Source organism: Hippichthys cyanospilos, chromosome 5 (genome assembly GCF_059441005.1).
Source record: "Hippichthys cyanospilos isolate Australia breed blue-spotted pipefish chromosome 5, RoL_Hcya_1.0, whole genome shotgun sequence".
In the NCBI taxonomy this organism is placed as follows: Eukaryota; Metazoa; Chordata; class Actinopteri; order Syngnathiformes; family Syngnathidae; genus Hippichthys; species Hippichthys cyanospilos.
Genome location: NC_142373.1, coordinates 9,319,835 through 9,343,460, shown reverse-complemented (window position 1 = coordinate 9,343,460; position 23,626 = coordinate 9,319,835). Strand labels below are relative to the sequence as shown.

Below are 23,626 nucleotides of genomic sequence, written 5' to 3'. Positions count from 1 at the left end.
TTTCTTGTTTTGTCTGCAGTCGTGCTGTAAAGCGTATGAGTATCGGGGTTTCATAATGGAAAAGGAGCACGCGTTTCGGGACGCGGCGTTCAACTATAAATTGGCTTGGCGATATGGAAACCAATTCAGCCCAACTATTGGTATTTTGATCATTCATGGTCAACCATTTCCCGAAATAAATGAGGTAATCATATTCATGGTTACATGTCATTACAGGATACAAGCTTGCTTTGAACTACTTGAAATCCAAACAGAATTTTGAAGCCATAGACGTGTGCCAGAAGGTAAAGGAGTGTTCACATCTTTCAGTGTATGTGTGTAAAGGAATGTTCATATCTTTCAGTGTATGTGTGTGGGTTTTCATTTTTAGACAGTGTTATGTTTTATTTATTTTCTTTGCATCTATTTACAGGTGCTTGCTACCCATCCAAATTTTTCCAAAATTAAAAAGGACATCTTAGATAAAGCTTTTGCTGCCTTGAGGCCGTAGAAGTTTGACAGCCACTTCACTGTAAGACTTTACTGTCCAATGTTTTTTTTTGAAGTGCCTAACTTCCGTTCCTCTTTAACTGAACACTTAGCAATATCACATTACTGTAAATTGGTCATGTGGTATTGTAATGTTTCTTTAGTAGGACTTGTCAAATAAAAGCCATTCATTTCAGTCAATGAGCAGTTGAGTGGTAGGTGTGTCCTAGCTCGCTAATATTAGCTTAACGTGCCAATTGTGAAATGAGTTAAAAATGACACCATTTTCAGGTTCACAATGAAATATCCCATTACCCCATCACTATTTACTAGATGAAACTGAGATATTGGTTTGGGAAATAAACTTTAGAAAGAAACGTTTTTCCTAAAATAAATGTTTGCATAGCTTGATACAATGTGTTGTTAGTAGTTTCCCTTAGTTCCTTGTGTTGTTCGTACGCGCTTGCTAGGGTAAAGTCTTCCAAAGGCTTTTGTTAACAGTAGTGCCCAATCTGAAGGATTAAAATAATGATTATATATAATTAAGCTTTTATTGTCTTCGCTCCCAAATGCTGTGAGGTGCTAGCTAACAAGCTAGCCCATGTGCTAACAGTTTTAAGAGGCTTTTCTCAACCACCGGGGTTATTCAGGTTTTTCACCTGTTAAATTCATCAAGCTGTTCAAAGTTGCAGCATTCAGGGAAGCATTTTTAGCGTTTAGGGATAGCTACACAACTTAAATGCAAGATTCTACTTGCAACTATGTCAGATAATCACTAATGCAAATGAAGGTGCTCAAGTTTTAATAGCGGAAGACAACTGACTCATGCCAAACACTAGTGCATAACCGGATGCCATTTTAGCCACGCCTCCCCGCCAAAAAATCAAGAAAAATTAGATAGTAAGAATAAAAGCAACATTAACACAATCCAGTACTAGAAAGTTTTGTCTTTTTCAAACATGTACGAAGTTTTAAAAGAAATCTCTGAATTCACTTGACGGGGTCTATAAAAAGTCACGTAATATAGTGGATCTTTGCATTATTTATCCGTGGAAATATATTTCCATCCAGCCACGGGTAATTTTTGCTCCAGCATTATGTAACGGCCCGCATTGACTGCTAAGTTTGAACTGTTGACGCTTACAGAGTTGATTCAATAGCGGGAGCAGCATGTGTCCAGCACGGGTACAACTATTCCAGGAGAGACCTTTCCAGGCCGTGTCAGATATTATTCAGCCGCTAACTGTGGCACATAATCGTTAACTCTCTGCAGCACACGTCAATGGAAGCGTAAATCACATTGGTGTGGAGCTGAGGCAGCTGTCTGTATCCTGTAGCGCACAATATAGTTTGCAGACATGATTTGATACTGTCACAAGCCTTTCAAGAGAAGTAGATAGTGTCAATCATATAAGCAAATTAGTATTAACCATGTAGGCAGTAGTTACAAGATTGAGGTGTTGTACATGGCAAAAAAAAGCAATAAATATTGTATGTGCTGCTGCACTTACAAGGAATGCTTCTGAAAACCTTTTAGAGGAAAGACTGTGGAATATGCACGGCCCGGGTTGTACTGCTGTAGCATTCTAATGGCCATCTCCATTGTGGTTTGTATGGGCCATTATTGATCAAGTCCTTCTTGAGTCATACTCACTGATGCAGGCAGCTTCTTTGCTAATGAACTCTATTGTTTTTTTTTTAGCACCGGCTATCTTTGCATTCTGGTCCCAATTCATTAGAATAATTTCATTTTCAATTTAAACTGGCTACGGGTTAGTTCGTTGTTGTTGTTGTTGGTTTTTTTTTTTAAGGAAGCGGTTCAATTGAAATATCAATTTAGTGGCTGAGGGAGAGTGCGTTGTGTGTCACTTGGACACAGGGAAGGTTCGGAGGAACTCACCACAACCTAATCTAATGGAATCGTCTTCCCATCTTAGGCAAATTGAATTAGAGCTCTTATGGGTTGCATTCTCAGGTTTCTTTCTTGTTTGTTTGTTTTTTGACTCTGCTTCGCCTTCCATCCTAGTCTCAACTTTAGTATTTCCAACATTTCACTATAATGGAGTTCTACTTGGAATACTTAGCATGTTGCTACTGACCTAATTCAGCAGAATCTGGACTCTTATTTCCGGTAAAGAGGTCCTATGTGTGCAACATGGGCACCACAGTATAACAATCCTTTGCGTGAGACAAGATAGTTGAAACAATCACCTGTCACCATCCTTTTTTTGACTGTACTCAAGAGTTTAGCTGTCACTAGCAGTAAAAAGGATGTCGGGCCGTAATACATATTTTGACTATTATTAATATTTAATAAAATACTCAATCCACTTAAGACCCTTATTGTTTCCGGCAGAAGCCACAGAGCACACTCACAAACCAGAATAAAGCTCGTCCAATAGAGATTAGCTGAAACATAATACACGTTAGATTCGAGTATGACAAACAATGTCCAAAATGTGATACAGTTGTATATAGAGACTTGATCATTAACTTGGACCATAATAATGATCATTTTTATCTTCATGAAGTAATTAACCTACTCCCCTTATACAAATAAACATACATGTGCATTACTCCATATATTAATATATGATGTGTCCAAATATTTTTATGATTATATCTGAGATGGTTTTCATTTAAGGACAAACACACACCAAGCTAACCTCGTAGATAAAATATCTTGTATTGATCAAGAAAGTAAATGTATTAGGCATACTTGAGGTACATGTCATCTTTATTCTTTTGGCTTTTCACTGAAATGGGTTATAGCAGTGTTTTGCATGCAGTATATTTATACACTACAAGCATAATGCATATTAATGATGGGAGATATTTGAATCTGTGTAATCAAATGCTTCTGTCATCATAATAAAAAAAATGACGTATTGAATGACTTACATGCAAAACATATTCACATTCATGTATTGATGCTCTCATGACATGGAACAGTAGATGTAGTTTGCTATATGGGAAAAATCTATCCAATGAAAGAAATGTCACCATGAAATGTAAACACAAGTAGGAAACCATTCTAGAGTAAGGTCACGTTGAATTTGCGCAATCCTTGAAAAACATTCCTGCATACCTCTTCATTTTGATATTATCATGATAAATATTTTGAGGTAAAACAAAAATCTATTTAAATGTCACACACAAACGTTTATAACACAAGCTTGAATTAAATGGAAAAGAAAAAAAACTTTAAATGGCGAGCATTTGTAAGTCGCAGTACAAATCTCGGACCGCCTCGGCAGAACTCAAAAATTTGTAACCGATATTATGCAGAATCCATTTTATACCCATTAAATAATACGGTTGATTATTAGCTACGAGGAAAAACAATCACTAAGACGAGGAGGAGGAACTGTCCTAGTCTAGTGACAGCGACGCCCAACTCGGACAATATTACTGATAATCAGCCTGCCTGGAGTCTATTCATAGCAATTTCACGATACAGGTTCCATGTGATCAGCATTATGGAAAACGGTACACCGGAAAACGCATAGTGACCTGAGATACCCGCAATGATGATGCAACCAAACTGGATGTGCAAAGTTTTACAAGTGCGACTGATCTGACACTTGACAGGTCGTCAAGCCGGACTTGTTTTAACACTAGCGTAAGGCAGTGATTCCTAGACCCCCCCCCCCTCCTCAAAATAATCGTCAGGTGTGTGTGCCCATGGGAAATGATCCAGATGTACTTAGTAGGTCCAAAACTTGGGATTTATATATCTTTTCTTCTTATATAATGACAGGCTGAGCAATGAAATGCTCTTTCACTGAAAGACAGAAGCATATTTTTGGCAGTTTGCTGTGAGATTTTTCCACTGTAAAATATATGCTTTGGCTCTTTAAATGTTGGGAATCACTGTCTTAAGCCGATGTTTTTTTTCTAACACGGAGGATACAGTGAAACATGCAAAAGTGACTGTTTTTAAAGTAATTAGACTAAGCAAGTGAATCCAAGTCATGACATCAATTGCTCTTACGTCATTCAACTTGGTATTCCAATTTGCAAGTGAATCCTAGTCATGGCACCAATCGAAAGGTTTTGAAGTTTTAACGAGATATGTGTTCCAGTTTGCAGAATTCTAGAAAAACGCTGAGCCCAGAGAAAGGTCATTATGACGCATCCTAGGTCAATTCGTACATGTGCTGAACAGTTTTTTCGACATATAGTAATATATCCCGTTGTTCCTTTCAAGCTTGTATTACAAATGTTATTTAAAAGTCACCTGTGCAGTTTGCAGTGTTTGAAACAATTGTATTCACTTTATGGAAAATTGTTGACTCGGAATGCGACTGAAGTGGCGGAATGAAACTTCAGATGTCGCACTGTAATCAGAAAAAAAAAAAAAAAAGCCATGTCATGATAGTTTGCTTTGCACCAGGAAGCAAGCGGCTGGTGAAAATATTCTCCACGCCGAATGCTCTTACATGCGTAATTCAGGAAATACATTCATGTGAATCCACATTGGCTGCAGCAAGTCTGACATTTTCTGTTGGATTTTTCAAGTATTCTAGACACAGCTAGCGTTGCATGAACAAACCGCACTTTTCAAAGTAAATGAAAAAAGAAATAGACTACGAGAAGGCAATCAATGGATTAAAAAAATGACAAGAGTGCTTTTAAAAGAAGTAGGCAAAATAATACACTAGTCTGATATAGTGAGAATCCAAGACACCGTATAGCAGAGCTAGCTGCAATAGAAAGTACAGTCAAAGCACGAACTTGCCCTAAACTTGACAAATGTTGCCCATCATCTCGCAACAGTCTGTTTTTTCTCCTAGGAAATGGTTTCACTGCTGCCCGAATGAGCCAATTTTCCCTCTTAGGCACAAACCTTTAGGCTCATGAGCTAAAGTCAGTTTGGCATCGATATCCATACTACGAGGAGTCCAATGCCACTGTAAACGTTTTGTCATGTCTTTGAGGCATCTCCGACGTTCTTATGAATCATGCTCAGTGCTGTCTTTGCCGGTGACATCCAGTTCAGCGTTGTCGTTTTCAGACGGTTGATAGGTTGAAGGCTCTTTTATATCTGAACTCAGGTCTTTCAGTTTGTCCCTGACTGGATCTTCTTTGTCAACCGGCTTTTCGTCCTTGGGAAGCTCGTCCTTGGCTTCGACAAAGGTTTTATCGTTAGCGCGTCTCCTCAAATACTCTCGGAAAGCTTTCTGGATGACCGCGGCCGACGTGTCCTCCTGCCTGCGGCGAAGGGTGGTCGTGATGGGTTCGTATGACATTTTGGATGGATTGGAGGCCATGAATCTCTCTTCCATTTGCGCCCGTAGTATGTCCATTTCCCCACCCTCACCCAGAACCCGTTTAGTGAAAGCAAAGAGGATGTCCAGGCAGTGGATGCGTTCGCCGCTCACCATCGGAAGATCCATAGAGATGAGCTCGATCTTGTTGGGTTTGGCTATGCGCAACGGCGGGTCCAAGGCGTCCGCAAACTCCGACAACTTGTCGTACTCCATGAACTGGGTTGCGCTCGGATCAAACTTTTCCCAAACCTCGTAAAACATTTCGAAATCGTCCTCGCTTAGCGGATCGGCGCTCTCCTCGGTAGCGACGCCAAAGTTCTCCAGGATGACCGCAATGTACATATTGATCACGATAAGGAAGCAGATGATAATGTAGCTCACGAAGAAGGCGATGCCAACGGATGGAGATCCGCAGTCTCCTTTGACAGCGCTGCCAGGATGCTCCGTGGTACTGTCGCAGTCGTCTTCGTATTTGTTGAGAATGGGAGCCAAGAGGCCGTCCCATCCGGCCGAGGTGGTGATCTGAAACAGGCAGATCATGCTGTTGCCGAACGTCTCGAAATTGAAAAGGTCGTCGATGCCGGACTCCTTCTTCACGTAGGCAAAGTTTGACATGCCGAAGATGGCGTAGATAAACATCACCAAAAAGAGCAAGAGACCGATGTTGAACAAGGCAGGAAGTGACATCATCAAGGCAAACAAAAGGGTGCGGATTCCTTTGGCACTCTTGATAAGGCGGAGGACACGTCCTATTCGCGCCAGTCGGATGACTCGGAACAAAGTCGGCGACACGAAATACTTCTCAATCAGCTCGGAGAGAGACATACCTAAAGGCGGAAGGAAACGCTCGTTAGTCGAGGGGGAAATCGTAGTCGCCGGGACTTCGCCGTGGATGCAGATGTCTCGTACCGATAATGGAAAGAACCACGACGATGAAATCAAACACGTTCCAACCATTTGTGAAAAAGTACTGGCGGAGTGCAATCATCTTCATCAAACACTCGCCCGTGAAGACGCAAATGAACACCCCGTTGATCCAGCTGAGGATTTCTTTCTTTTTTTCTGACTGGTCATCTGTTTCCACCATCATAGCCACCATGTTAAGCCAGATGAGAACCATGATCACAATATCGAAAGCTTGTTTCGTGGTGATGTCAAAAATATATGCTTGAAATTTGTTCTGAAATGCAAGAAAGACGGGAAGAACCAACAAATATTACAGTGGTGAATGAACACAAAGATTTAGAATGCAGATTTGATTCTACAACTACATACCGACGGTCTCGGAATCGGTTTTTGTGGTTTCTTTGAGCCCAGCTTTTTCATGGCATTGTAGTATTTCTTCTGCTCTTCAGTCATGAAGATGTCTTGGCCTCCAAAGTATAGAGGGAATATGTGGTACGTTAAATCTCTTAAGGCGAATACTTACTCAACATAAACATACCTGATTTCTGTGCAAAAACAAAGGAGCCTCTAAAGTTTAACACAACATCAGACAGGTGCATGTGGGCTCAGTGTAAAAGCTGGCAGCTCTTTTTGGGAACATGCGTGTGACAATTTGGTGGCAGACACCAGATCCAAATTAAAACCAAATGCGGTAGTGGTTTATTCAAAATTGTCCTAAACGGGTTACGTTTGTCCTTAGAGGTTCCAAATAATATACACCAATCGCTTAAAAGGCAAAATACTTATCTTTCTCTTTTGCTGATTGAAATTGTCAATTATGACACCAATGAAGAGATTGAGTGTAAAGAAGGCTCCAAATATGATGAAAACAACAAAGTACAGATACATCTTCAAGTTGATTTCATATTCGGGCTGTTCTTCATGCTGGAAGGGAACAAGAATATTTGTGATACGTTGTTTAGTGGCCGATGTCAAATATGGAATCCAGTATAAACTGTGAAAGCTAAATGTAAAATTTGATTACCTTGCCTGGGGAGTCTACTGCGGCATACATGATGTCCATCCAGCCCTTAAATGTTGCCTGTGTTCATATTCCAAATTATCCACTTGAAATGAATCATATTTAAGAGGTTAGCCGTCGATCTCGGTGTAACCGTTACTCACCACTTGTAGCAGCGCGAGGTAACCCAGTCCAACATTGTCAAAATTGACTTTAATATTCTTCCAACGAGCAGCTTCCTTCCCGATGGCCAAACATTGTGTCATATTCTTCACTTCAGTGGGCAGGAAAGGCTTATCGGTGGTTCTGTTGACACAGTGGTAGTACTTTCCCGCAAATAAGTTCACACCCATAATGCTGAAGATGAGCCAGAAGATGAGGCACACCAGCAGCACATTAAAGATGGAAGGAATTGCCCCTAGCAGTGCATTGACAACCACCTGTAGAACAGCGAAAAGATTTAATATGTCAAACAGCAGAATATATGTACTTTTCTGTGAATAAGTGGCAATATTCCGTAGATTGTGCTATCCGGGTCTTCGAAATTGCTAGTAAGGTACCAGGGGGCGAGATTGTATAGCTTGGAGCTAGACTCACCCTCATTCCCTCAAACCTCGAAAGGGCCCTTAAGGGCCTAAGAGCTCGCAGGGTTCTCAGAGACTTGATGGCGCCAAGTTCAGAAAATCCCATAGCGTTGGCAGCGAGACTGACCAGTGAAACCTAGAATGCAAACACAAATCAAAACTTGGGGAGCAAGCGGCCCCAAAGGGCTCTCGCGGCCCCAGAGGGCTCTCGCGGCCCCAGAGGGCTCTCGCAGCTCTGGCTACATTGGGGTATAGCATACCAATAAGGATTGGCATCTTTTCTGTATTATTTGATGCACTTGGTTCTATTTTCTTCTGTTTTAGACTAACCTGTAACCTGTATAAACGCCGTAAAAAGTATACTCTTTTTTTTGTATTATTTCATGCACTTTGATGCACTTGGTTATATTTTCTTCTGATTTAGACTAACCTGTAACCTGTATAAACGCTGTAAAAATGTATACCGATACCATTTTTAGATATACCCATGCAATTTTTACACATAATAATCTTATTTATATTCCGCATAGCAAGTGGATGCTCAAAAAAGGGGGGGGGGGGGGGCACTGGTCTGACGAAAGTCCAACTTACAGCAACAATGAGGAAGTCGAGCCAACACCAGGCATTTGTGAAATACTTGGCATAGCCATATGCCACCCACTTCAGTAACATCTCCAAGATGAAAATGTAGGTGAACATTTTGTCAGCATACTCCAACATCGCTTTAATATTCTTCCTGGTTTCAATGTAGACATCTTCAAAAGCCTGTTTGTAAACATAAAGATGATTATCCAGGATGTTGACATTGCTCCAAAATGTCATTCAACATATCATGGGAACTTACTAAAGCGCCACTACTGAGCAAGATCATAAAGATGATGAAGCTCTCGAACCAGTTGTGCTCTACTATTCGAAAACAAGTCTTTCTGATGGTCCACCATATTTTCCACCTGCCAACCTCAACATTTACTTGGCAACACTTGAATCTCTGCACGCAGCCTGAAAAGGAACAAATGACAAGCATGGCTTTAACTGAGCGTAAAGATCGGACGCGCTAGTTTTCGGACCCATGCTCACTTTCGGGAAAGCAGGCGTCGGGTTCCATAGATTCCTCTAATTCATAGTCCAGAGAGTCTCCGTCTTTTTCCCCCAAGTCCACTGTACTGCCCTCAGAGGTGCTGAGCTGGCCATCTTCATCGATGGTCTAAAAGGGATGAGGCAAACGAGCGTCTGACGTTAGACTGACATAAACCAGAAGCACAATAAATACCAGACATACATATAAAGAAGAAACACAATCATTGACCTTGAAATAAAAACGTTAAAACACAATCTTATTTCTATGTATATTTTAGCCTAACCCATAAATGTATTGGTGACAGGGGATCTCCCTTATTATTGTCATTTTTTTTTGACAGTAATAAGTTCTACTCCAAAGTCCTGGTTAAAAAAAAAAAATCTGATAAATATTGTAATTGTAGATTATAAATTGAGCTGTTTTTTTTCCCATCACAGGGTTGGACATCTTGTCACTTTCTGTAAACTGAAAATGACATCACAGTTGCTCAAGGCTCAACCTGTGAAAGTCACATGACCAAACAAGCTATAATTGGCTGTTAAGAGCCCCGAGCAACTGTAAAGTCATTTTCAATCAACAGCAAGTGGCAAAATGGCCGCCACTTGAACAAAAAAAAAACAGATAGCTTTTGCTGCTTGAAGTATACCTCATTGCTCCAAATGAGAAATTGCTCGGACCTCAAATTCTGCCTTTTAGTGTCTAATTTATTCATCAATTTAAGTTTAAATTTGTGGTTTTATGAACTGTACTTAACTCATACACTGCCATTGCTATAAGTCACGATGATATGTTTTTTTTTTACCGGGCTTGACATTGAATGGGTTAAAAATGACAAATTTAATTACAAAATTAGTAAGTGATTTTTTTTTGCAGTATGTTGCTTATGCTGAAACACCTTCAGGAGCATGTGGGACACCACACAATGTGCTTACTGTAAACATAAGCATATAGAAACCATTAAACATTTATGCTGAAGACCCAGGCAAGCGACGCTATCTCTGCAAAAGTATCCAGACACACTTTCCAATCAATTAAATAATCAATGAGGAGTTGGACTTCTTATTTTCCACTGAATCTTAATTATTTATCTTACAATGACTTTTTGGACAACTTCATGCTTGCGGGGAGGTTAGTGGAAACTTTTTGGTGGGGAAATTTCCTGCCAATGCCATCCATCCATTCATTCTATATTGCTACTTGCTAACACTGGCACTTTTATATTAGGAACATATTTTTAGATTAAGTATAGAAAAAAAACACTTTCTTAGTTGACAATCACAAATATGTCTTTAGACTATGATATGGATTTATGTATGGACTACCAGTGAAAAGTAGCGATGAAAAAAGCGACTAAATCTGGTGCAGATTCTAAATCTGATGCTCCATGAAAAAAAAAAAAATAGTTTTGTTCGTCAGTTGTCCCAATATTTCTATCCATACAGTGTATTAAGATGACTGTGCAGTTCTTCAAAGTGGTGAACTCCAACCACAGAACTTATTTGAGATGTAATCCCGCTTCTCGTAAGCATTACTACGAAATCAAATTCGACATCTACTTGCGCTCATAATGTCGGCGCGTGTATCCAAGCAATGTTGCTTTCTCCCCGCTTTTGCACAGGGCGTGTCTGCTAAGAGTTAGCGGATGAGAAAAGCCTGAAAGGTTTCCTGGTGAATACCGGAGGAGCCCTCCACCGTCCTGGGACCGGCTAATGCAGTGCGGGGAATGATGTAAGCATGTAACCGTGATCTGCTCGGAGCACTAAAGTTAATGTGTTTGAGCCGCCAATCAAGCTTTAAACGTACTCAGAATCTGTCAGTTATTTGTGATAAATTTGAACACAAATGAATAGCGGGGGATTCATGTTACACGGTGTTACATGAAATATAAATTCCCTTTGAAAGGGCAGCATTTGAAACATAAGTGGAAAGAAAATATTCACCGATAAATTGCAGCGGTATCGGTGAAGACAAACACTGGAGGTGAATGCAGTTAAAAAAAAAAATAAAAAAAAAAGGCCAGTCAGCTAAAAGGGTTTTTTTGTGTGTGTGTGTGATTACATCTCCATTTTGTCTGTAATGTACAGTAAAGTGCTTTTACAAGCTTTCTTTCTAACCATTAAACAACGTGCAGGCAAATATTTTAGGATAACATATTTAAACAAGCGTATCGTGTTTCCTCCGCATAAGCTTTTTCTCAAAACAAAGTGGGACTTTAGAGCTAAATGTGATATGCGCTCATGTCTATATGGCCGCTCATTATGAATTCAATCCTTTTTTTTTAGATACACACTACATGTTGAGGATAATTTGTTGCGGAAAGACCGCCGACTGTTTTTACGATTTCACATTTCCTGATTTTTCAGCGAGGGTGTGGCTAAAACCGAGCACGGTGACGCCCATTCGTGAGTGGGCCCCTCCCCTCAGCTAGGGTTGTCAAACTTAAGACCCGGGGGCTAGATCTGGCCTGCCACATCATTTTATGCGGCCCATTTAAGCGTATTATGACTTTTTTGCTAAACTACCAAAATTGTAAAATGTCTTCACTTTTTAAGATAGAGATATTGCTAGTTTCATTAAATGTAGCTAATATTTGAAACGTTTTACTGGCCATTGATTCCAAAACTCATTTTTCATCAATTACATATATTTAATATGAAGTGATCATCTATTTATTTTGGTCCACAATGCGCTTATATTTTTTTTCTAGCACGATACAGATTCCTCTTACCCTGTCCGCAAAAAGATGTGCAGTAAAAACTGGCTAGCGCTTCTCCGAGGGAGAACAAATTACCCAATGACAGGACATTATTTCATCGAGGTGGGCTGGCGCCGATTGTGGGGGAGCTTCTCATGCGGCCGGGTCATACGTCTGAGCTCAACTGAAAGATCATTCATGCTAATGCTAATAGATACTAAAACCATCCTAAAATGAGAACAAAAATGAGCGCCAAACAACGACCCCTGTTGCTTTTTTGAGAGCCGGAACAAAATAGATGCTCACCTGACTACCCTCTTGGTTTTTAGTCAACCATGATCTTGTTTGCATTTGCCAGGCATTGTGTGCGGCTGTGTTAGCTGCATCTATGTAAATATTGCCAGGAGTGCACAATGTAACCTGCTAATGAATTCCAAAATGAAGCGGAATATCGTCATTATCTGGAGACAACAAACAAAAATGACTAGTAATTCTGTTGGCATGGAGACCTCCATGGTGTTTTAATTTTCTTTTCTTTTTTTTTTTGGAAGACTTGTAAACAGGCATACAAGTAGACGGCCTAGCACATTGGTTCGCAACCAAAGCATTTTGGGGTTAAAATAAGACAAACACGCCATCAGTGTCTAATTTATTACACTTTAAGACCCTTTCAAACTTAATTTGTATGATCCACAAAAAAAAATCAACCTAAAGTGTCCTTTTTTGGATCATAGAAGAAATGTGGTCTCAAAAACAAATAACTTGATTATTAATAAATATTGTTCCAATAAAAAATAATCAATGTCTGACCTGTTCTCAAAAAGAAATAAGGATGAATAAATATTTGTCCACAGAAAAATATTAAATATAAGCATGCCTGTTAAGGGGTTACTGTCGGTACATGTTCATAAGAATAAATAATTCACTTAATTATTAATTAATATTTGTCCGCAACGATTGGTCCACGTACTGCACAATGGTTGAAGTAAGAATCATTCTCAGATGTCAGTCAAAAGTCTTTTTTTTTTTATTCTGTCGCTTTTCAAAATTGAGATATCAGGAAGTGCATCTGCTCTGAACGTCTTTCTGAAAAAAAAAAAAAAAAAAAATATATATATATAGAGACAGGGAAAGAGCGTCCTTACCACACGGCATCCCGCCGCGTCAGACGAGACACTGCTGAAGTCCTCTGTGTTGAGATTTTCAAAGTCGGACTCCCCCACGGCAATGGGGACGTTGACGGTCAAACTGGGGTTGTTGATGAAAGACATTATGGAATCATCGGTCTTGCTGCATACAATGTACCTGTCCCCACTTTTATCCACTCCGGTCACATCCCCGTTTCCGTTCCTCGGTAACTCTTTGATCGTGTGGTTAGGGACACCGTTGGGTCCTGAAGCTTTGTGGAAATCCTCCAGGGATGATTTGTCCTCTCCCTGGTTTTGAGCGTTATTCCTCAGGCAAACGCTGTTACAGGAGCTCTGAAGCAGGGATTTGACAAAGGCGATGCCATTGTGGATCCGCGCGATGGCGATCTGCAAATTGTTTGTGTCGCTGTCGTCCTCGGTGGCCGCCAGGTTGTCCGCGCTGAATGAGCTCAGTAGCAAAGCCAAAAACAGGTTCAGCACCTGGCAGACGAGATCAATGTTTGAATATTGCACGACAATTTCTCGACAGTACATTCCGTTAGACCGATCGATCATCTGCGTCTTTTGAGGTGACTCGGACTCATGAATTGAGCACAAGAGATGAAAAATGTACCACGAGGTTTCCGATAACCATGACCATCATGTAGACGATGATGCACATGGTCGGGCCAGCCACCTCCATGCAGTCCCACATGGTCTCTATCCACTCTCCGCAAAGCACTCGGAACACAATGAGGAATGAATGGAAAAAGTCGCTCATGTGCCAGCGGGGCAGGGTGCAGTCTTTGGAGATTTTACACACGCAATCCTTGTAGCTTTTTCCAAAAAGCTGCATGCCCACTACAGCAAAGATGAAGACGATAATGGCCAGCACCAGTGTCAGGTTTCCCAAAGCCCCCACCGAGTTACCGATGATTTTGATAAGGGTGTTGAGGGTAGGCCACGACTTGGCCAACTTGAACACTCGCAGCTGTCAAAAGAAGGAGACCGGGATTGAAAAAGACGACGGCGTCGTCTTCCACGGGATGCTTCGCGTGTTGAGGCTTACCAATCTGAAGGATCTCAAGACAGACATTCCGACAACATTGGACAGACCCAGCTCCATTAGGCTCAAACTGACGATAATCCCATCGAAAATGTTCCATCCTTCCTGGAAGTAATAGTACGGATCCATGGCGATGAGTTTGAAAACCATTTCGGCTGTGAAGATGCCGGTGAATACCTTGAAGAAAAAGAAATAACGCTCTTTTCAGATACATAGATGCCAATTTGCGGAGGAACAAATTACTCATCGCTGAACTCTAAAAACGTTTTTGGCGCACATGCGTTAGCTGCGTTATTGCGTATTGATGTTTAAAATGGAAAATAACATTTTTATCATTTACTACGTCAATAAAATTTTATATTAAACGTTAAAGTGTTATGTTATAGGCCGATAGAAGGGGACCGCTTGGTGATATTTTAGATTTTTTTTTGGGTGTAAATAGAGGAACATGCGCCAAAAACCTGAGGTAAAAATCTTGATTTTTGTATTCTTTTTTTTATTATTTATTTGAACTCAATAACTCCAGGAAACCCCATCTTGGGTAACCAAAACAATGTTCAACTTGGCAGTCTAATATTCAGTTTTATTCTATTTCAAAACATTGAATTTTGTAGAAAATAGCATGGAAAATGAACCAACAGGCAGTCGACAAAATTATTGTACGCGTATCAACCGGTCTATGACAAAAAAAAATGGGGCACCACTTTTCTCCAGGGTCTTGAACTCACCATGTTGCCCACACTCAAGGTCCTGGAGAAATCCTTGGTCATAGGGTAATGCTCCATGGCCATGAATAAGGTGTTGAGCACAATACAAATAGTGATTGTTAAATCCGTAAATGGATCCATCACTATGAGTTTGACCACCTTTTTGATCTTCAACCAGATGGGACAACACTCCCAGATGAGGAACGTGTTTGCAAAACTGTACCAACAGGAAGGACACTTTTGTCTGGATTCCTCAAGCTCTGTTGCAAACACAAGACAGGATTGTCTCTCGGTCAACGTCTGAGAAACGAAACGCGGAGGCAGATAATGTGGCATCCGGAACCTACCTTCCATCGTGCTGGTTATGACACTGGCCACGCTAAAAGTTCTGTCCCTGGCCGCCGGGTCCACGGGAAAGTCCGCACATTCCTGGTTGGTTCCCCCGTCCGTATCTGTAGTGTCACCCTGGAGGGGGAAAAAAACTTTTGTCAATGCCGAGCGGGTCGAGAATCATCACCAGTCAGGCCGACAAGCAAAGAATTACTAGTTGCGACGAGACGGGACGACCCTTTCTTACTTTGTCTCTATTGGAGGTCATATCTACTGTCAGTTTAGGACGAAAGAGCCCCATAGGTGATAACGGGATTGAATCAACGCCCATTAAGGACACTACTCCATTGCAGTCTACAGTGCTCTGCTTCATCCTGCAGGGTGAAAGCAGCGGATGTGGAAAGAAGCTGGACTGGCTGATACTGCTGCTGTGGCGGTCACACCCCCGGGTAAAAAACAAAGAGGTTCTTCGACTGCGGTTGTCCTCAAAAATGCTGTTCTCATCATCCGCAAACTCATTTTCCGAGCCGGCGTCTCGAGATTGGCTTTGGAAACTGAAAACGCTGGTCCTGCTGTTCCGTCTGGATGAGAATGGGGGTCCGTGAATACTCAGAAAGGACTAAGAGAGAAAGATATTCTTCAGTAGCAAGGACGAATACACGGGGAATGTGAAGAAGAAAAAACTTTCGGGCGGTCGTATGAAGCCATGGCATTAAAGGGGCTTGCTTCGTTGGGGAGATGGAAGAGTGGCATGGATGATGATGATGACCAATGCGCAGCATTGAAAACAAAGCAAATTAAAAGCCATATTTGCCATGACTCAAAACCGCGATGATGAGGAGGAACAGGAAGGAAGTAACTGGTAATGATGGTGGCCGTAATGGTGGAAAGCATTTCAAGGAAAGCCAAACAAAAAAGCATCTCGGTGACATCATCAACAATTGCAAGAGTTGGAAAGAAGTTTTGGATTTTGATGATGATGTGCCACGAGCACATGGAGAAGCTTACTTTTCAACCTTGATTCGAGTCAAACTAAACAGCATGTTTTATTGACTGAAGATGGCACAATGCCAGCATGGACATGCGATGCATTGAAAAAGAAAATCTGTGAAAATTGCACCGTAGTGTTTTCATTACATTCGTACGCCTTTAGTTATTTAGAAATCAAGATGTCTCATCCAGTGTCATTCTCCGATTTTTAATGCGGTTTTTGATATAACTTGTATATTTGATCTAATGAGCGCAATGCACCTCATGAACACAGAAGCTTTGCTTCCATTTTTATTTACTTATCGTATGCCACAACTCTATTTATTTGCAAGATACAGTGGAACCACGATAACCAATGGTCCAACAAAATTTCCTACTTGAAATAATAAAAACATATTACTAAAACGATTTGAACCAATGTACATCTGTCGGAATTACTGGTCATGCTGGTTCAAACTCAACATTTCATTCAGCTATCGGGGCATATTTCACCTTGTGTCAAAATCAGTGATTGGCACAACCAGATGAGCTCCTGTTGTGGGTGCGAGGGTAAAGTCAGAAGCAAAAGAAGAAAACGTGAAAACAAAAGATCATGTGAGAGTTGTTGGTCCGAGGAATGGTAAATTTAACTTTAAAAAGCATCCTGATGGCCCTTTTGAGGAAGGTAGAGTGATAAGTACAAAACACACACTGCAGTTTAGGCTATCACATCAATGCAAAGCACCCAGTTGTGATTGTAGCCACAGGTGACGATAGCAACAATACCAGTACTGTATTTAGATTAAATTTTAGATTAAATTAACAATAAGTTAATTAGACCAATTAATTAAAACATGTAACTAATGGAAAGGCTTCAGAGGTTCCACTGTATTTGACATGGCTTGATTTCATTGAATGATGATCTTGAGCTTTTCATATTTTTTTTTTGTCTTTTACTGTTGAATGTTGTCGGCAAGAATGAACAATATGTAGCAATGTATAACCGTGGAAACTCAGATCGACCAACTGGTGTGAATTACCAGCTTTTTAAAATCCAAATATTTTGGGCCTGGTTTACTAAGATAACAAAAATTGGGCACTCAGTTGCATGTTCACGTTAACAGAGTGTGCCTGCTGTGTGTGGCTGAGTTAGCAAACGTGGTGGAGACCATATTTAACTCATTCGCTACCAATGATGGCGACATAGGTTCGTCGTAATGTTTGTCATGACCTCTTTCGATTCACGCAGAGGTTGTAAGTCAAATTAATAATGGAAGAGTTTTGAAACAATCTTTCTTGGGCTCCATATTTTAATATCACAAAAATCTTATATTTGAACAGAGGTGGGACGCAGCAGCGCTCTGGAGTACTTTGGATCCTACCCTTTGTATTAGCCTTGGTTTATCTTAGACCTCTTCTGACCTACTGTTTTACGGTGTTCCACAAGGTTCGATTTCGGGGCCCCTGCTGTTTTCCTTGTATTTGGAGTACAACATACAATACTTTCTATGAAACAATGTTTTTTTTTGTTGTTTTTTATGCTGTATAAATAGTTGGGTAATTTGGCCTGTTGGACACAATTGCGGGTGTGATTGCTCAGTTAATCAGCTTGCACATCTGTTTGCATGCGTGATCAAGTTCGCGCCCATTTTTGCATGCCCAAACCTTGAGTAAATCAGGCCCTTAGAGCGACACTACGTTGCAAGACAAGACACGGAACACCATGGACAGATCAATTTCCAAATTATACTGAACCTGGTGAGCTGAGGAGCACTTCATGTCATAGTTGAGCACATTGGGCTCCACAGTGAAGCGACATCGGGCCTTTTTCATACTCTCCTGAGACTCGGACTTTGGGACCTTCCCCTCGTCTTTTCTTTTCCTTCGCCTGTTGCATCGCTCTTTGGCGCTTTTGGAGCTCAGCTTGGAGGTTTCTGAGGAGCTCTCCATGCCATCAGGGTGGTCACTGACCTCACCGTGCTCTGCGGACGCCACTGCTGCGGCCTGGAGAGCGGAGAGGAAAATGTCAGATGTAGAAACAGGGCATTTGGCATCAATTTGGAAAAGCAATCTCATCTCTCCTAACACAATAACGCATTTCTGTTATTGGATTATACTTCATGACATTTAACATGAATAGATCGATGGCCTTGAACAAGACGACACCCAAAACGCAACACGGTACAAATGGTCGTAGATTTAAAAAGCTTGATACCTTGTTTTTTTGAATGGAGTGCGAACAAATGATTGTGACGCGCTCAAAAAATGATGCCGACGTGTTGGACCGGACGGCTCTTTATTTGAGAAGTAAATTCCAAATGGTATTTTTCGTCAAGTAGGGGCTGCCGTCTTTATAGCTTTTATGTCCTTATTTCTCTGAGTGATGCCCATTCCTAGGATTTTGATGTGCTTCCATACACAATTTTTCTCACTTAGGTGTGCATCTGAAGTGAGCTGGGAAGTCAAATGTTGACTCAAAATCAAAAAGTGTTGGCTCCAAACTTGAAAAACTCAAAGCGGGGCAATCCTCAGTAAGGCACGACTGTCATTTTCAAAGTCCTTTCTTCCAACAGTGGTGGTAGTAATGTACAATTTGCTGACCAACCTGAGAATCTTCTTGCTGTCTTTTGAGTTGGTCCATCATGGCCTGAAACTCCTCCTCCTTCTCCTGAGCCTCCTTGATGGTGGCTTGGCTTTGCTCCTCATACGCCATTGCAACCACGGCCAGGATCAGGTTGATTAAGTAAAAGGAACCGAGGAATATGACCAGCACAAAGAACACCATGTAGGGCTTTCCAGAGGCTCGTAGTGTCTGTTAGGAACAAAGAAATGACCAGATCATATTTTAAAGGCCGGAGGTGCTCAATGTGTCAATCGGGGTAGTGTTGGTCGACCGTATGATGTATGGCACTACATGGGGGGAAAAAGTCTGCTGAAAAACTAACATAATTCGAAAAACCAACATGAAAATAACAGCTGTGTTGTTGAATCGGGAGGTGCTCTGTGGGAGCAAAATATTATCAACTAAAACGTTGTTATGCCCGTTCTTCCGGGAGGAACTTCAAAATAAAAGCATGCCAAGGAGCTCATGTCATACATTCCTTGTTTTGGTACAGTTTATTTTGGAGCATGGACTGGCCTTCTCACAGTGTTTGGCTGTTTTACTATATTAGAGAAGATTGACAGGCGGCGCATTCTCACCCTTTCTATTTCATGGCACTTCTGGCCCAACAAGCTAAAAAAAACAAAACAAAAAACAGATCTCGTCCCATCCCTACTAGTTACTCCCAAAATCTATGAAACATGAAAATGAAATTGTTGTATTCATTTATTGTGGTTATTTTATTAACGACACGATTTTTAAATTATATCAGCTAATTCTTCAATTGTCCGAGTTTATTCGGCCATATATCAGAATCGGCAGTTAGGCCCTAGTATCTCCAGCACCGTCTATCAATTGCTACTTCATGATGACAGAGCGGACATGTTAAACGACGTTAACAAGGTTAAGCAGCAGCGTGTGCATGACTTATCCGGCACGCAGGACCGTGTTTGTCCGAGTCACGTTGCGACCCGTCTGTTCGTTCCGCAGAAGGCACACCTGCGCATCATGCCGAGCTTTGTTTGAGCGACATTTTCAAAATATTGTAATGCGAGACGGTTTTGACAAAGGCCAACCCGTGCTGTTCTTGTATTTAGACAAACAGACAGAACAAATACTTCTCATCCATTAACCTATGAACCACGAACATTAATAGTGAAGCAATATGTTCTTCATTGGAGCAATCAATCACTGTAAAAGGCTTTGGAATACATTGCCAACTGAAATTAAATTATTTTAGTTATAAAATCCTTCACCAAAAAGGTTAAGTGTTTGCTTGGATCACGTAAGAGCTGCACTGAAAAAGCCTAGGCATAATTTGTATGAGTATATTTTATTTATTTTCCCGATTTATTTTTTTTTCTGCAGTTGCACCAGTTAAATATTAAGTTGCATTGCTCCAACCAAAATGAGATTGAATCAAATGTTTTGGTGGCATTGTTAGACACTACGGTTTACCTGCTGGTACAGGTTTTCCCAAAAATCCTGAGTCATGAGTCTGAAGAGAGAAAGGAAGGCCCATCCAAATGAGTCAAAACTGGTGTAACCGTAGTCTGGGTTCTTTCCCACTTTGATGCAGGAAAACCCTTCTGGACACTGCCTGCATCAAAAAGACAAGAACAGTTGTCACCCTTTGCATCTTGCACCAAAATACAACAACTTAGCAAACAAAATTTCTGACTTTTGATATCAACGTACCCAGCCTCGCTACCATTTCCACAAAGCAACGGATCCCGTTTGTCCGGTAGGAAATAGTAATTTTCTGGGAAGACGGTAAAGTAGAGTGATTACAGCGCCAGAAAAGAAGTGAACGGGTAGCCTCAAATACTCACTTATATCAAGCGAGTACTCGGTCCAGTTAAAAGCCTCCTCTTGGCCACTCCGGTCCGTTCCGTTTACATACGTCCCATTGGGAAATGTGCCATTGATGGCGGAATTATTGTGCACAGGCATGAACACACACTTTTGCTTTAAATGGCCCATAAAGAGTTGTAACCCTATGAGGGCAAAGACGCTCAAGCAGAAGACAGTGAGGATCATCACATCAGAAAGCTTCTTTACTGACTGGAACAGCGCACCGACGATGGTCTTCAAACCTAGTAAACACGGTGATATTCTTAGGGCCGTGTCGTTAAAGGTAGCAATAAATGTCAACAGTGCATGAAGTCGACTTGCGTTTGGGCAAGCGAAAAAATTCGGTTTCGAGGTTGTATTATAGTTTGGTGAACCACAAAAACATGGTGCGACTGTCAAGGTAACCGGATTGTCGCAGTGAGCAAATCGGTGATGATAGAAGAAAGAATCGATCACAAGATTTTATTTTGGCGGTCTCGATGCCACTCTAAGATGAACGTTTTTCAAACGGGTCTTTGTTTCGGCCGCGTTGCTCGGTGTGCGGGAATCATAAACAAGCGGCTGGCAAAATGAGTATTTCAGGGTAAACAGTAAAAGCAAACACTTCACGCAGACTTTGTCAGGTAATCTTCTGTTAGTCATGCATGTGTATTTTGTGTACGGCTTACCTGGGATCACCGAAATAGCTTTTAAAGCTCTCAGCACTCTGAATGTGCGAAGAGCTGAGAAACTGCCAAGGTTGACAAATTCGGTGACATACCTGCAGGGAAACTTCAAATTAAAAACTGAGAAGAACACACCCCGTCATTTTTCATTCCAAATGATTTAATTGATGATGCTTTCTGTTTAAATCTATAGATATGCAAAGAATCGTATCGCTCTACTCCAGTCTACTTTGTAGGACAGAATGACAAATTGGAAACTAAAAGGGTGTCTGTTTTTTTTTTTAATTTGTTAAGTGTATTTAGATGTCCTTACATTTAGTAAGGAAAGGGACTTTTCCCCATAAAACAGGGTGTGGACCACGACTACTCTTCGTTATTTTGATTCATTGACATACCAACCACTAAAATTGAAGCCGAAGGACGTGTCATTTAGTTAAGTATTATAAACATTAGTGACTTGATGGAACATTTATTCTAATTAAATAAAGTATCAAAGTAATTTCTCCATAGTCATTCTTCTTGCTATATATCAGGATTTATAAATTGATAGGAAGCTCCGCATGATTTGTACATTTGCAATTATTAACATTTAATGCATTGACAGACTTTTTCTGTCCGAGTTTGAAATGTTCGACTGTATTAGAATGCACCACATGCATTTTTTTTTTTGTTACACCTTTTGCAGGTGTGATGTGAGGACAAAAAAAACATCTTCTATTGTATTCATCGTGGTCTTAAAACAGTCTTATGTCTTGAATTTGGCTTGTTAAAATCTGCAAAGACCCTGTTCATGGTCCATTATGAGGTCTAGCATTTTTGGAATGTAGGCTTCGCTAACTATCTTACCTGCACAGCCCATGTGAAAGTTTTGAAATGAACTCATTCAGTGCCATGGACGAGAATTCTCATCTTTTAAAATAGTAATGAGAATAATGAATAGTCAAATTCTGGTCAATTTCTTTTTTTTTCTTTTATCTAAGGTAGCTGACACCCTTGACTAATGCTTACCTAAGATGAGCTGATTGAGCACTGCATTGCTAACTGTAACCATTTGATGTCTGTGTTTTCACACTTATAACACAACTATTACCAACATCAACTCTAACTGAAGAATGGAAGTCAATCTTTCATGTGACAGCACTCATATTTACATAGACAGAGCACACAATATTCTGTTGGCCTTAAAAGGTGAGTGAAAATGCTAAATATACTGGCCCTTTAGAGGTTTCCTTTTACAATAACGCTTGGCACTGAAAGAGTTATGACAAGCAAGGTTGTTTGAATTGATAAGAGTTCCAGGAAGAAAAAAAAATCCACTTTGGCATACTGTAACTACGTTTTGGTGTGAAAATACTCACGCCATGACGATGACAGAGAAATCCAGCCAGTTCCACGGATCTCTGAGAAAAGTGAACTTGCCTATGCAGAACCCTCGGGCTAAAATTTTAACGAGGGATTCAAACGTGTAGATGGCGGTAAATGTGTATCTGTTGGAAATAAAGAAGGTTTAATCTTAAATCGGCACGCTGTGTCATTAGATTCAACGTGTGAGCAGAGAAACAACATACTCCACATTCTTTGCCCAGTCAGGCGGTCGACTCAGTGTCATAAATACACAGTTGGTGATGATAGTGCACATGATCACCAAGCTGAACAATGTGCGCACAGGTGTCAAGGAAAAACATGTCATCCAATCAACAGCGGATGTTTGGCTCCACTAAGATACAGGCAAAGAAGCGTTCCGAAAAGGATATGAATGCACCAAAATCCAAATCGATATTCTTCTAAGGGGGTTGAAGGGGCTCAGGAGGTACAAGGCGGGAGCAGCGTTGAACCGGAAGATGAAATTTCCTCTGTTTATCACTATGAAGGTCTAGATACAAAAAACAGACGACCAATCGTATCAACACTAATTTACGAGCGCGGTTCGCTGAACGGGCTCAACTAATCGCGTTTCGTAGACTGCTGAATCACGTCTCGTATTTTCTGTCTTCTTGTCAAGACGATACCAAGATATGATATATGGGATCAGACGTACTTTCTGATTACTGTAGAAGGGATCCAGGTCTTCCACCGGTGTGGAGACCAATCCTTTGGGGACCTCCCCGTACACCAGGGGGACGGACTTTCCCGCCTCCCAGTCGCTACTGGGTTTGGGTTCATCCTCTTCGCTGCGCTTTCTCTTCTCTCCCTTTGGCTTTTTGGCGTTCTCCTCGGCGATCCGCTTCTCGATGGCCGCCAGGGAATCGCGACTAAAGCGGCGGAAGCTGTCTGGTCCTGGCGGTACAAGCAGCTGCGCCAT

At 41.0% G+C, this 23,626-nt stretch overlaps 2 protein-coding genes across 12 annotated transcripts in view; one reads left to right on the top strand and one right to left on the bottom strand.

Annotated features, from left to right (window-relative positions):
- LOC148423390 (tetratricopeptide repeat protein 21B-like) overlaps positions 1 to 11,291 on the top strand; it is a 21,491-nt gene extending 10,200 nt beyond the window's left edge. For 5 of the 11 annotated variants that reach the window (XM_088414669.1, XM_088414667.1, XM_088414671.1 and 2 more), the window contains 3 exons: positions 20 to 140; positions 217 to 284; positions 413 to 669. In XM_088414669.1, coding sequence (XP_088270795.1) covers positions 20 to 140; positions 217 to 284; positions 413 to 490 — 267 coding nt within the window. In that variant the 3' untranslated portion in view covers positions 491 to 669. Of the gene's footprint in view, positions 1 to 19; positions 141 to 216; positions 285 to 412; positions 670 to 10,182; positions 10,246 to 10,927 lie in introns of those variants that run through there. The other 6 variants (XM_088414665.1, XM_088414664.1, XM_088414668.1 and 3 more) reach the window with 6 other exon arrangements.
- scn1laa (sodium channel, voltage-gated, type I-like, alpha) lies at positions 3,188 to 23,626 on the bottom strand. The gene is made up of 25 exons (XM_088414662.1): positions 23,363 to 23,626; positions 23,079 to 23,197; positions 22,893 to 22,982; positions 22,683 to 22,811; positions 21,328 to 21,419; positions 20,674 to 20,901; positions 20,504 to 20,585; positions 20,264 to 20,405; positions 18,809 to 19,015; positions 17,959 to 18,207; positions 15,252 to 15,369; positions 14,926 to 15,164; positions 14,201 to 14,374; positions 13,766 to 14,122; positions 13,150 to 13,632; positions 9,309 to 9,435; positions 9,076 to 9,230; positions 8,823 to 8,996; positions 8,245 to 8,367; positions 7,812 to 8,087; positions 7,672 to 7,728; positions 7,434 to 7,571; positions 7,017 to 7,121; positions 6,651 to 6,921; positions 3,188 to 6,568 (listed from the first exon to the last, which is right to left on the bottom strand). The coding sequence occupies exons 1-25, from the start codon at positions 23,624 to 23,626 to the stop codon at positions 5,424 to 5,426; spliced, it is 5,544 nt and encodes a 1,847-aa protein (XP_088270788.1). The 3' UTR covers positions 3,188 to 5,423.

Bases quoted from the DNA above. Each gene is read 5' to 3' on its own strand.
- scn1laa (XM_088414662.1), bottom strand. From the start codon at position 23,626: ATGGCGCAGCTGCTTGTACCGCCAGGACCAGACAGCTTCCGCCGCTTT. The intron at 22,983-23,078 runs ATATCCTTTTCG...ACCTGTGCGCAC, and splicing joins ATTTGGATTTTGGTGCATTC to ATTGTTCAGCTTGGTGATCA. The intron at 15,165-15,251 runs GTAGGTTCCGGA...TGTTTGCAACAG, and splicing joins CATAACCAGCACGATGGAAG to AGCTTGAGGAATCCAGACAA.